Raw genomic sequence first — 15,013 nt, 5'->3', positions numbered from 1 at the left:
GTCACACCAGGGCTTTCAACTGGTTTGTCCTAGTTGGACCCCCGATTAAGAATTTGCCTTTCTACCCCCAGATACACTGGATCATAATCTACACTTTAAAACAATCCCCAGGTAACTCTTACATATACATAGGAATCATCTAGGGATACATAAGAGTCACCTGGAGTAAACAGATGCCTTCACCTGGTGCAGGTATATGACAATCTGGAAACCCAGGCTTTCCTGTCTTCTCATGACAGTGATGCCAGTTTTCCAAAGAGTGTGTATGTGTGTGTATATATATGTATGTATGTACACATACATACATATATATGTATACATACATACATATGCACACACATACATACATACATACATACATATATACATATAAATAAACAAAACCAAACTCATTGCTGTCAAGTCGATTCCGACTCATAGCGACCCTACAGGACAGAGTAGAACCTGGTGGATTTGAACTGCCAAACTTTTGGTTAGCAGCTGTAGCTCTTCACCATTACACCACCAGAGTTTCCACATATATATACCCCCCAAAAACACCACTGCCATCAAGTTGATTCATATACATATATTTAAGAACTCAGTTTTGCTAAAGTAAAAACCCACTGAAACAACAGCTAAGAAAACTCAGTGTTTTTCACTGTGCCTAAAAATTAAAATTTTAGTGACTAATCTTATTTTATTCATTATTTCCAAGCAATTCCTTAATATACATCAGGTCAAGATAACTCATAAATACTTATGTGAAAACATCTCCACCTACTCTAGTTTTACCTTTGATTACTTTGAATATCGTAAGACAACTGAAGTTAAAGAGGCTAGGATCAGTTCCCCAGCCCCAGCACACTGAGAAACACCAGTAACCGCCACGTTGTCACAGAGTCCCTCCCGTCCACGGCTGCTCTGTACACAGGCGTGGCTCACATAATTTGTATTTTAAAAAGCAAGCAGAGGAAATTACAAGTCATTACCTGGAGTGTGACTAATAATGCATTTATTGTTGTCTTGCTATTCTGCAGGAAGAGAGAGGGCAATGTTCTTGCTATGCTGTGTCTGACGTCTTCCAGTCTCTTAACCCTCACCTTGTGAGGCAACCACAATCACTACCGTTTCACACACGAGTCCAGAAAGTTTGTAAAAAGGGGAAAAACCTTGCCTGTGCAGCCTGGATTCCACTCAGGTCTACCTTTGTCAAAACCATGTTCTTTTTATTATCCCCAGCTCTCCCCATCCCCCACTGCTGCGGTCACAAACAGCCACTGGGAGCTAATATGATACATATTTTCTAACTTCAGAAGAAGACCAACAATAAAATATTCTCCCAACCAAGTCTTGCATCTTATCCCTCCCTCGTCCTCTATAATGCTTAGGTGTTGATTTGACAAAAAAGGAAAGCAGTGGTCCTTCACTAGGCTCTGTTCCTACCTCTGCCATTTAAAAAAAAAAAAAAAAAAAAATTTTTTTTTTTTTTTTAATCCAGTAGCCACGAAGAACTTGAGAAGTTAGAGAAGAAAAAAATATAGATTAAATAAAATGATGACTGGCATAACTTTAAGTTCTAAATATGAAACCCTAGTAAATATAATAGATCAGTTACAGGAGCGTTGACACTATCCTTCAGAAAGACATCATCTAAATCTTGGCCTCTGCTAACTAAGATGCCCAACCTTGAACTTGTCTTAGTGATAAAATGATGGTGTTGAGCCACACGGTGTCAAAGGCAGATGAATGGTGCTTAACTTTGGGTCAGGATCCCCTTCTGAGACTCTGATGAAAGCTATGCTCTCTCCCCACAATCATGCACAAGAGCAGAGACCCACAGTGCTCTACAACAATTTCAGTGGGCTCCAAGGACTTTCTGAAGGCCACCCATGGACTCTGCCTAAGTTTACAGACCCTCTGCTCTGGAATGTGCCCTAGACACCCCAGAGTCTTCTGCGTTTTCCAAATGTTCTATACAGTGATCACATGGGTTAGGTATTTCAAGGTTTTTCACTCATTTTAATAAACATTTAACTGGGACATTAAGAGGAAACATTGCCAAAAGGCAGTAAGTATACCCAGTGCTTCCAAACAGTCCCAGGCACATAGTAAGTGCTCAGTAAATATTTGTCACATGAATGAAAGTACTTAAGCATACATTTGATCATACATATTTTTAAAAGCCATATAACTATCAACTCTATAATTCCAAGCAAGCTTATTTAAATATTTCCATATACAACAGCCAATATGATAGCCAACATTCAACATAATTTATCTTTAAGTTAATTCAAATACCTAAAGTTGTTTTACTACTACCAAAGAAATAAAGGCCTTTGTTAGATCATTTCGTCTTTCTTTGTTAAACAGTAGCACTCTGATAAGTGGGGCTTTGTAAAGAAAATATATATATACACACACACATATGTATGTTTAGAATTAGAAAAACAACAGCCAGATCTGTTTACAATCAACAGCAAAATACATCTCTAAAAAGCTACTAATCTTACCATTCATCCCTTTCAGAAATAACACTACAAGTGTCCATATTTTCACTCTACTTGGTGGTTTCATTTCTTAGCTTTTACATAAAAATGGGTTGTATTAAAGCTTCACTTGTTTTTCTACCATATAACCTTTAACACACTGAATAATTTTGTTATTTAAAAAACACTTACTACATACCAACGAGTTTTAGGCTTAGAGATAAAATCCATACCTACCCATATACCCTCTGATTTTTGTACCTGACATAAATAATTTGATTGATACATAAAGAACAGGGAAGAATACGACTAAGGAGTTCGGAAAAAAATTCCAGACTGGTGTAACCCCATGGCAACGATTCTCAAAGTCTGGTTCAAGGGCCCCTGAGGATCTAGGAGACCCTTACAAACCTGTATGAAGCCAGATTTTCTTCATATGCTTCAACTGAAACAGTGTATCACAACAGATTGAATAGAGAAGCAGGTAAGAATTCAGCTATTCTCTTTTAAAGCCACACCCTGAAGAGATTTGTGAATGTGTAAAACAAAGCCATACTTTTCTCTAAATTTTTATTTTGGAAATAAATTTATGTTAATATGTAACGGGTTATTCTTAACTTTAAAATTTCTGTGTTTTTATGTTTCAGTTATTTTAAATTTTTTAATTTTGTTTTAGCTCTAATACAGTAAATATCAAAATATATAAACCCACATAAAATTCCTGGAGGTACCCAATAATTTTAAGAGTGTAAAGGTCCTGAGAACAAAAAGTTTGAAACCACTGTCCTAGAGCAACCGCCCTTGGCCCCTTAACTGGGGAAAAACAGCAACAGCAGTACACAGCAATCAAGTGACTTTAACTACCAACTAAAATTAGACTTCATAATTCAAACCACTTTATGAACAGATGAGTACTGTAATATGTCTGGCACTAACAGTCTGCATCATGCCATTACCTATGCCCTTTGCATTAAATTTTACGCCAAGTTTGAAGAGCTACTGTCTTAGTTATCTGGTGTTACTATAACAGAAATACCACAAATGGGTGATTTTAACAAACAGAAATTTATTTTCTCACAGTTTAGGAGGCTAGAAGTCCAAATTCAGGGTGCTGGCTCTAGGGAAAGGCTCCCTCTCTCTGTCAACTCTGGAAGAAGGTCCTTGTTTCTTCTGAGCTTCTGCTCCTGGGCAATTTTCATGTGGCTTGGCATCTCTCTTGCCCCATCTCTACCTTCTGCACGCTTTTTTAAATCTCACGAGATTGATTTAAGACACACCCACATTGGTCCTACCTCATTAACATAACAAAGACAAACCATTCCCAAAGCAGGTTATAAACATGGGCTTACAACACGTATTTTTGGAGGACACAATTCAATCCGTAATAGCTACTTAATTTTATTTTTTAACTGCAGCAAAATCCCACTTATACAGATTAAAAAAAAAAAACAGTCAGCAATTTACAGATAGTGAGCAATTTAATTCCTCTCGGCAGACTAGATTAAATGCCTAGGTTACAGATTAGTATAATTTTTCCATTTTTATATCATCAGCAGAGCAGTATTCTGCAGTAATTCATCAAGAAGTGCAATTATAGACTGGTTTATATAATGTATATAACATATTTTCATTGGCTGCTAACTCTAACATGTGGACTTTAAAGCAGCCCACAACTGCCTAAAATCCAAGAACAATTCTGTACTTCTTTAAAGGTACAACTGATCAGCCTTCCTCCACCCACCTTACTCTCATCCCCACAGTGAATTAAAAAATTGCTTACATTCTCAAACAAACATACAAATTGGAAGTCACTATGCTCAGAAATCCTGGCAGCACAGTGGTTAAAAGCCACAACTGCTAAACAAAAGGTTGGCAGTTTGAATCCACCAGGTGCTCCTTGAAAGCTCTATAGGGCAGTTCTACCCTGTCCTACAGGGTCACTATGAGCCAGAATCGACTCAATGGCAACAAGTTTGATTTTGGTTTATACTCAGAAATATGGACACATGGAGAAAGTATGAGAAACGTCTCTAATTGCTTAAGCGTGGAAACCACTCATTCATGTGACTGTCATATCAGAGGTGCAAAACATGGTATCACTTCTACAACCATCTAGAACTTTCACTGAAACCTTCTATACTGGTGTTTAGTAGAGGAGCTTTTGATTCTTTGAGAAAAGGTTTGTGATATGTGTGCAGATACAATTCCCATACTGCCTTATATATAGTTCAGCACTTAATAACTACACAGTAATTTAAAGTGAAACTGATTGGTGACAAGAATAGAAAATCATATTACAATTAAAGTCCCAAACCTAGAGTAAATTACAAACATGTAGCAAGCTAAAGGACGTGAGCTTCCCTGACATATTGTCTTCTTCTGCCATCTCTACCCTCTGGTCCAGGATTAGGTGTTTGTATTTGACACTCAGTGAATGCACATGGCAGAAAAGATGACACTCTACAGGGACACCGAAACAGCAAAATGTAAATGTCACCTCCATAAATCAAAATCAGTTTACTCACATTTATACTTTGTGAGTAGGATATTTTATTCCCTATACATTTTTTTCCTCCCCTTTTCTCCTCCCAACATTTTCCAGAGAAAACTTCTAGTACAAGAATTTAAAAACAAACTAGCTACCTTTTCCCTTAACCATTACTCACTCCTCCAAATACACCCAGGTACATAAAGAACACCAAGCTCTGTCTCTAAGAGAATTTCAGAAGGTGCTACTAAAAAAAAAAAAAAACTATTCTAGGTAATAGAAAAGAAATTTTTAACTTTTCAAACTGAAAAAGATTTACAAACCTTTCCCCAGCTCTGAACCCAAAAAAAGTAGCAAAATGATGCAAAAGTTCAGTATTCCATTTTTTACCATCTTAAAAATAGCCAAAATTTAATATTTAAGAGATGCATTTTAGATATGGAACTCCCACCCAGCTAACTGGTGGATAAGATATACGTAAAAATCAAACGTGCAATTTGCAAAATGGGCCAAGACTCAGGCTGGTGAAAAGGTGAAATTCTATAAGCACGCGGCCCTACCCATTGAATTTCCTTGTTTTTAAGAGCTTACTCCCATGCTCGGCTCTTTGATCTCAAATAAATTTAAGTTCAAGTTCATTCCCCAGGGACAATTACGAAAAGAAAGCCAGATACGGAAACCTAGCAACTGAGATGCATTCATAGAGGATAATGAATGGTTTAGGTAGAAGTAACACATTACTAACCAATTTCACAAATGGATTTTGACCTCTTATCTGTAAAACTAATTTAAGATTTTATATATATATATATATATATAAACTTTTTTTTTTTCTTTTAAGCGACAGGCAACCTGGCCACAGAACACAACAATAAACATGTATTTAAGCGGGGCTAGGACACTGGTTTTAGGACACATATAGATTCAAGTGAGATACCTAAGTGAGTAATCACAGCAAATAGTGTTGTCCCCATGCCCCTTTCCTCTAACTCAAGTTTTATAGAAAAGACAAGAGGGAGGGAAATAACCAATAAAAAAACAAAAAGGAAAGAAAAAACCCCGGGCACCGAGAGAAGGAAGAGTACACGCGTCTGTGCCTGTGTTTCAAGAAAGACAGCTTGGAAAGCATCGTACGGAAGAGCGCGTGTTTATGTGTGACAGGCGCTTGGGTACTTACTGTGCCCGGTTCTCTGTCTGCTCCCGAGGTAACCAAGAAACGCACAGACATGCCCGTTCAGACACAGAGGCAAGGACAGAAATAAAAAAAAGGGGGGAATAATTAGAACACAAGCCCCAAACAGTTTTAAAAATGGCTTTTATTTATATAAGTCATTGCACATTCCTAATACAGTGATTTCCTGAAAATTACAGTATTTTGTAAACATAAGATTTACAGTTTAACCATACACAAAGCCTATTTTATTTCTTGACAGAATAAATTACTTTTCTTCAAAAAATTAGTCAAGTGCAATTTTGCCCAATATTTAATGCATACTAGAATTAAAGCCTATGAAAAACTAAGTAGTAACAGATGCAATTATCAAACCTTTCATTTGAACACATTCACTTTCAAATTTAACTTCTTATTTCGCCCCATTTAACAACATTACTTTCTTTGAAAATTACCCAATTAAGCAGTTAACAGTTTTCCATAATATGGTACAGGCCACTGGCATTAACTAAGCCACTGCCAAGATGTCAAGATGCCTGCAATCTAAAGAGGTGTAGAAAGCTACACATCTCCACGTCAAGCCCTGAAAACTTCCAGGGTGAACGGTGTTTCACTGGCAAAGCTTTTGCTACAGTTCCTCTTATCTCATTGTTTTCTCTCTGTATAGGGTGGGGCTCTCGTTAGCGATGCACACAACTTTGCAGCACTGTCTGAGTATCAGGACCAAGTCCTAATCTGGCTTGCCCGGCCTCTCACCTCTGTGGTGCTCTGCATCATGGTGCTTCTTGTCATCTTTTATTGCCAAGTGAGACTGCCCACTCAGGGCACTGGACAGCGCCAGTAGGCCGGCGCTGCCCCCGAGTGGCGGGATTCCAGGAGGCTGAAGTCCCGAAGGGTGAGGTGTGAGGGGTACTGGGGGTCCATGGCCATGAGAGAGATGCTGAGCTTGTAACTGCTGCTGCTGTTGGTGGCGGTGGTAGTGGGAGAGGAGGAGGAAGAGAAGGAGGAAGTAGTAATGGTGGTGGTGATGGCAGCATCCGGGAAGAAAAGGACACGACATGAAATGATGGACGAAAGAGGCAGAACAGGTTAAACACACACACGAAGGAAGTGAAGGAAGAAACAGGGAGAAAAGGGGAAAAAAATGTGATTAGTGCTTTCAATTCATCAAAAGCTTCTTTGACCTGCTCAGTTATATCTCCCCGTCTCCCCCAAATATAATCCTCAGATCTACACTGTAACCTTCTGGCATAACTCACCTGCTATGAGTAGAGCTGGTTACACTATTAGCAAGCCTGGCTAAGGTGGTAAGCACTCAAATATTAGTTCCATCTCTAAGGGTCTCCAAGTATAAAATCCAGTATGTCTCTGAAGCTAAGATGACAGAGATTTAAAACTCACTCTGCATGAGGAGAAGGGGGTGCATCCAAAAAACACAGTAACCCAACCCTACTCTCCACTACCAGTACCCACTGCTGTCAAGTCGACTCCAACTCATGGCGACCCTGTGTCTATCAGGCTAGAACTGTGCTCCCCAGGGTTTTCAATGAATGGTTTTTCAGAAGTCAATCACCAGGCCTTTCTTTCAAGACATCTCTAGGGGGACTTGAGCCTCCAACCTGGCTTGCAACCAAGAACATTAACAACCATTTGTACTACTCAAGGACTCTAGTTTCAACCACTGTGGTAGGTTAATACAAAACGGCAGGGGTAGAATGGAGTCACCTAACAGTTACTAGTTATTAGGTGACTCCATTCTACCCCTGCCATCTTGTATTAACCTACCACAATGGTATGATGAGACAAAACAAAAATTATCTGTAATTAACAAAATTCAAAAGAAAGAACTAGTATCTGGATGTCAACTATGCATCACGCAGGCACTTGTGTGTGCCCTACTTCATTAAACTCTCACAGAACTATGAAGAAGTGCTGACATTCTCCTCACACAGAAGGAACGAAGGCTCAAAAGATGTCTAGTAAATTGATGAGCTTCTGCCACTGGGCAGGAAGGGACTGGAGTCAGTGTAGAAATGACCCCTAAAAGCTGAGCTCTGTTTATCGTACCGCCATAAACCATAGCAGTTGTTTCAGGGAACCATGCTTGAGATGGCTGGAGAAACCTTAAGAGATAAAACTGTTTATCCTTCCTTTCTAAGCCTCACACCTGATCCCACTGCTTCTAAGTTACAGGTGAAAACCGAGATCTAGAAAGGTTAAGAGCTTGACGAGGAAAGTAGTTTTAACCAGTCTTATCCAATCATGTGGAAGTCCAACCATGCTCACCCAAGTCCCCAATCCCAAACGCCTTTTCCACGATACCCATTCCAGAAATTATAAATCTGTTCACGTTAAAAGGTATTGTTGCTCTCATACATTGTATTTAATACCATGCTGTACAAAATCAAAAATGATTTTTTGAGCAGAAATGATTCTAGCTCAATTTCTATGGTGTAACATTAGAAAATTCTCAAGATTCTGATTTGTGCTACTTCCCTGGGACTCAATTACTCGTTTTATTTATTATCCCCTTGCACGTACTGAATTTATTAAATCTTCATGCCAGATCTTTGGTTATTTCCATCCAGAACACTGATATTTAAATTGAATCCTAAACATGCTTCCCACCCTCAAGAAGAAAAAACATCATCACTGAAAACCGGAAATCAGTTGTCTACGGTAATTTTACAGTACATTTCCAACCACACCTAGCATCTTTAAGAAAATCTTCAGGTGCCAACCTTCTTTTAAAACTTCCATTCTTCCCAAAGCAAGCATAGTTCTGACTAGAGGAAAAATGCAGAAAGTGGTGAGGTCAGAACAGTGAGCATTAACAGTATTTGTGGAGAGTATTTATAAACTACTCATTCACCATTTGAGATCATGATAACAATTTCTATACACATAAAATCACCTTCCTGTCATCCCAAAGACACTAATTCTTGCTCTGTCACCTTTTAAGTGCTCGGCAATCCTGGAACATAAAACTGAAGGAGCTGGCAGCAGCGTCACGGTCCACTAGACATGCTCATTAGCACTTAATTAGAAACTAGACACCTGCCATAAGAAATGTGCTCAGAGAAGGATGAGGAACAGGTCTGCCCTACCAGCAATTACTATCATTACTTGGAGAGACAGAGCTATGTCCGGCTTGGGGGGGTGGGGCGTGCAACGATGCATACACAAGCAAGTGCAGCAGGGTAATTAAACACAGCATTGATTAAAGGAAGATAAGAGAGGCTAAGCAGAGGGAAAGGAATTTAACCACAGGGTGGAGGACACCACCCACCCCCCAAAACACCAAGTGTGGAATCACCAGAAGACTTCAGAAGTAGAGTTTTACGTCAGAGAAAGCACAAGAAAAAAAAAAGCCTGTTGCCATCCAGTTGGTTCTGACTCATGGCAACCCCGTGAGTGTCAGAGCGGAACTATGTTCTGTAGCGTTTGCAATGGCTGTGACCTTTTGGAAGCAGAATGCCAGACATTTCTTCTGAGGCACCTCTGGGTGGATTCGAACTGCCAACTCTCTGGTTATTAGCCAAGCGCCTATCCATTTGTGCCAAACACACATGCAGGTAGTATTTGGATACACAAGAATGATGGAAAGATTTTCCCCCAAACCCAAGTTAGCTTTTAGTAAGAGGAACTGGAAAACAGACCCTGATATATTACTGAAAAGAGACTACTGTCTATAATAAAGGGGCTTCACCATAGTTGGGAAGTAGACATATGTGGTAAACCCAACATGTAGGCTAAAAACTATCAACAGGGATATTCAGCAGCCTAACTGGCCACAGGTAACTCCCACTTCTACCCAGATCTGGCTTGCCAGGCGCCTTGACGTTAACAGCTCACTGTTATTAGAGGTAATTGGTTTCTTCCATCCTTAGCTTGGCCATTTTGAAAGCTTTAAAAAAAAAATTCTATCAAATTAGAAGGAGCACTAAGTCGTGATGCGACAGGATGGATCACAACTATTGAAGATGTTGTGGTACAAAGAAATGTGGATACTACTACCTCTCCTTCTACTTCTTCATGTTGGTGTACAGTGCTCACAAATAGTATTTTCATGCCATTATTCCGTCTGAGCTCAGAACATACCTGAGGATGGGAATGTGGCATCGCTGCTCCCATTTCATAGTGATTATGTTGTTAGCTACCACTAAGTCAGCCCCTGACTCATGGCAACCCCACGTACAACGGAACAAAACGCTGCCCGGTTCTGAGCCAGCCCCATGATTGGTTTCATATCCGACCACTGTGATTCATAAGGTTTTCACTGGCTGGATTTCCCAAGAAGATCACCAGGCCTTTCTTCCTAGTCCATCTTAGTCTGGAAGTTCCACTGAGTTCTATTTGGCATCACAAGAACACACGAGTCTCCACAGACAGACGGGTGGTGGCTGTACATGAGGTCGGCTGGCTGGAAATCAAACTCGGGTCTCCTGCGTGGAAGGTGTGAACTCCAGCACAGAACTGATACTGCCCCTATAAAAAATACTCAGAGATAAATCCACCTTCATTGCCTGGCCTTAATGGCAGTGACAGATGGAGTTTGCACTAGATTTGCTACTGATGAGAGCTGATATGGATTGACTTATCTCCCCCAAAAAGCCCTAACCGCTGCTCTTTGGTCATATTGGAGTAGGTGGGTCCTAATCCAATCTGAGCAGTGTGCTATAAAAGAGATGAGAGACAGACAGAGGGAGGCAGCCACGTGAACACTGATTTATGCTGCTGCTACAAGCCAAGGACCCCTGTGGGCTACCAGAAGTGGGAGAGAGACAAGAAAGTGTGTTCCCCTAGATCCTTCAGAGAAAACACAACACGGCTGGCACCCTGAATTCAGGCTACTAACCTTCAGAACCAGAAGACAATAAATTTCTGTTGTTTTAAGCTGCTCACTTTGCGCTACCTGGTTATGGTAGCGCTAGGCTGGATACATGAGTCATCTCTCTAGTCTCAACCTCCCAATGCCTATCCCTACACTTGAAAAGACAGGCTATCACTTGCTCCTACCTTTCTCCCAAGGAACTTTGTAAAGAAGAATAAAAACTAAACAGAGATGTTTCTGGCTCCTCTCAGAAGTAAATGATTAACAAACAAGAAGTTTATTTTCAGGATAAAACACTGCATCTGTCATCTACAAACCAAACCTGTAAATATCATTTGGGAAACGGTAAGATGTTTTAATACACGACAGCAAGGGTGGGAAAATTCGTGGTATTGTTTAATGTTACACCCCCTTCTCTAATATCTTTTAGGTGGACCTACCTACTTTAGGAATATAAAAATCTATAAAATAGAGTGACTATAGAATGGGCAAGCTCTCTTGTTCCCAAATAAATTCTCACTTGCCATTAAGTTCATTTAAAAGAGTTGTTCTTATATATATATATTTTTTAATTATTTTTGATTCCCCAAACCTGAATCACACAGAAATTCCTGGATGATGGGGTGGCGGGGAGTCTGTACTTGCTCAATGACTAGTTATCCATCATTTGACATAATGTATTAAAGAAGTACTACCCACCAAAAAAAAAAATTCATACCAAAACCAAACCCACTCCAGTAGAGTCAATTCTGACTCATGGTGACCCCACAGGGTTTCCAAGGCTGTAATCTTTATGTAAGCAGACTGCCACGTCTTTATCCTGCTGGGTGGCTAGTGGGTTTGAACGACCCACCTTTCGGTTAGCGTCCAAGCACTCAACCACTGTGTCATCAGGGCTCCTTATCCATTCATTAGTCCATAATAATTAGCTAACAGTTTTTTAAAAATTAACACTTGCAGGTTTACATGGGACAGGACGCACATGCAAAACCGTTTGTAAAGGAAAGACATCTTTGATGAGCAATGGTGGTTTTTAGCAAAACAGTTGTGTTTCTCAGGCTATCAGTCTAGACCGGTGCCCCACCTGGGGACATCTGGCACTGTCTGGAGACATTTCTGGCTGTCACAACTGGTAGAAAATGCTTCCGCTAGTGGGTAGAGGCCAGCAACGCTAATAAACACTCTACAATGCGCAAGACAGCCCCTGACAACAGAGAATTATCAAGGCCAGAATGTCAGCAGTGCCAAGGCTGCTGAAAACCTGCGGTCCAGATCTAAGCCTACACTGTGTTCCGTGACATTAGAATTCATGCTCCTGCGTGCCAAGTGGATTGCCAAATCGTTATTTCAAAAATAAGAATATTTTAAACACCCAAGTTTTCCCTCTCCCTGCATCACCATCGGAGCACACTGTCACAACTCAAAAACAGGAGCATCTGCTTTCTGGAGCTGGCTCCACTAACAATTGCAAAATAAACTCCACCCCCAAAACAAAACACAGAAGGAAAAAAAAGTTCCTATTTTACAAACAATTTGGGAAAGAGTTGGCCTCAGAACTTTCTCATATTGGTGTCATGCTGCCTAAAAGTGGACCATGGAGAGGTTTAGGTTTGGGACAAGGAGATAATGCCCTGCTCTTTACCCAAGCAGTCTGAGTGGGCTGGGAGACAAGTAAAACCCACACCAACCCCAGGGTTATGATACCTAAAACCCACAAGGAATAAGGCAACCTCGTCCATGTCAAACAGCAGCCACACATACAGAATTTTAATTCATATTTTACCTAGTACAGCACAGGTCAGTTGGGGCACTATAATGAAACCGACTTTGCTGTTTACATCCAGGGTTTTAACATCACGGTGCAGGGCTTTCTACACTTTTGTTTCTGTAACACAGGCACAGCCCATACAGCGGTACCCCAGAGCTGCCTATACAACTAGGAAGGACACCCAGTATGAGAACAAAGGCCAACACCAGCCTTATCCCCACCAGAGGTTAAGCTCTGCTCCACCAACCACTGAACCAACCTTAATTTCTGAAATTTAACCCACTTCATAACTTTAGGAAAACTATGTCACAAAGATCACAAACTTAACCCAACCACAACTAACATCCATGCCCCCAAACGGCATCTCTGATGCTAAAAGAGGGACAGTAAGTGGCATCTACAGCACTTGGTATTTAAACACTCAAAAAAAAAAAAAGAAGTGAAAAGTAGCATTTGTTGACAGTTCTCTCCAAATCACTTCTTGATTTCTGCTATTTCCCTGTTCTTTAAAACACTAGCTCTTATCTCGGGAGGCTGCAGGAAAAAGAAAATTGGTATGCTACGGTAAACAAGTAGGAAAGGGCTGTCTGGCAGCAGAAACATCAAGGACACTGCTATAGAAGTTATCTGAAAACCTCCCATTATGTGAATGGCCTCTCTTGTGGAGAGGGGCAAGGGTGATAAATAGGCAGAAACTGCTTACTGGGGCCAAGAATTCTCAAATCACTTGAGGACAATAAAAAAAAAAAGTAACATCCCCTTGAAAGGCCCCATCTCAAAGCAGGAGCGCACAGAAAAACTGACACATAGAAGCAAGGGGACGGCATATCTGCAGGCAGGCGACAAGAGCAAAGAACCTAAGCCTCTGGGAAGGATTTGAACTCAACTCTACCCTTCTAGTTGTCCTTGGGTGGCAGAACCGGTTAAGCACGGACTACTAATGAAAAGGTTGGCAGTTCCAATTCACCCTTTCAGAATCTCCCTTTTGGAGGAAAGGCCTGGTGCCATCTGTTTCTAAAAAGTCACAGTCAGTAAAACTCATTAAAAAGCAATGATGTCACTTTGAGGGCCAAAGTACGCCTGACCCAAGCCATAGTATTCTCAATCGCCTCACGCATGCAAAAGCTGGACCACGAATAAGGAAGTCCAAAGAAGAACTGATGCATTTGAATTATGGTGCTGGCAAAGAATACTGAATACACCATGGACTGCCAGAAGGATGAACAAATTTGTCTCGGAATAAGTACAGCCAGAACGCTCCTTAGAAGTGAGGACGGCGAGACTTCGTCCCACATACTTTGGACATGTTATCAGGAAGGACCAGTCCCCAGAGAAGGACACCACACTGGTAAAGTAGAGAGTCATCGAAAAAGAAGACCCTGAATGAGGTGGGTTCGACACGATGGGTACAACAATGGGCTCAAACACAGCAACAATTATGAGGATGGCACAGGATGAGCAATGTTTCATTCTGTTGTGCCACAGTCACTATGAGTCGGAACCGACTCGATGGCCCCTAACAATAATAACACTATAACACTATGGAGTATTTCTACTCTGACACACACGGGGTCGCCATGAGTTGGAGTCAACGTGAGGGTAACTACTTTGGTTCTCTTTGTTTTCTATGCCTTCTGCATGTCAATTCATCCAGACAGGCCAGCTGATCCAGCAGGAGTACTCTGCCTTGTTTGCCCACCTTCCCTGGGTGGACTTAGGGGTTGTGACAATGATCAGAGCCTTAGGATTTAAAGGCCTGAATTAGAACAGGTTTTTAAAGGCCTTGTTTAGAGAGATTCTTCAAAAACCACACTGTGCACATGAAAAGAGGCTCCACATCAGTAACCGTCAGGGAAATGCAAATCAAAACCACAATGAGGTGCTATTTCATACCTCTAGGGTGGCTATTAGGGTGGCTAGAGTAAAAAACAATGGACAATTTGAAGTGTCACAGAAGATGTGGAAAAACTAGGGCCCTCATAGCTGCTGGAGGAAATGTAAAACGATGCAGCCACTTTGGAAAACAGCCTTTCTAATGCTCAAAAGGTTACAAAGAGAGTTACCATAGGACCTAGCAATTCCACTTCTAGGTCTATGTCCGAGAGAACTAAAAACATATGTCCATACAAAAACCTGTACACAAATTCTTAAGAGCCAAAAAGGGCAAACAACCCCAATGTCCATCAACTGATGGATGGATAAACCAATGTGGTGTATCTATACAACGGAATATTATTCATAAAGAATATGAAGTTAAAGGAAAAAAAGAATGAAGTACATCTAC

General features: G+C 40.7%; 1 protein-coding gene across 8 annotated transcripts in view; it reads right to left on the bottom strand.

The window, feature by feature from the left end:
- Positions 1–15,013, bottom strand: part of TLE1 (TLE family member 1, transcriptional corepressor) — a 103,470-nt gene that overhangs the window by 46,485 nt on the left and 41,972 nt on the right. For 6 of the 8 annotated variants that reach the window (XM_023544730.2, XM_010587489.3, XM_023544729.2 and 3 more), the window contains exons 7-8: positions 6,884–7,088; positions 6,134–6,150 (exon numbers count right to left, since the gene is read on the bottom strand). The exons of the other annotated variants lie outside the window; for them this stretch is intronic. In XM_023544730.2, the coding sequence (XP_023400498.2) occupies positions 6,134–6,150; positions 6,884–7,088 (222 nt within the window). The remainder of the gene's footprint in view (positions 1–6,133; positions 6,151–6,883; positions 7,089–15,013) is intronic. 8 annotated transcript variants of the gene reach the window in all.

This window comes from Loxodonta africana, chromosome 9, assembly GCF_030014295.1.
Source record: "Loxodonta africana isolate mLoxAfr1 chromosome 9, mLoxAfr1.hap2, whole genome shotgun sequence".
NCBI lineage: Eukaryota > Metazoa > Chordata > Mammalia > Proboscidea > Elephantidae > Loxodonta > Loxodonta africana.
Note: the sequence above shows the minus strand (reverse complement) of the source record. Positions and strands in the feature narration are given on the sequence as shown.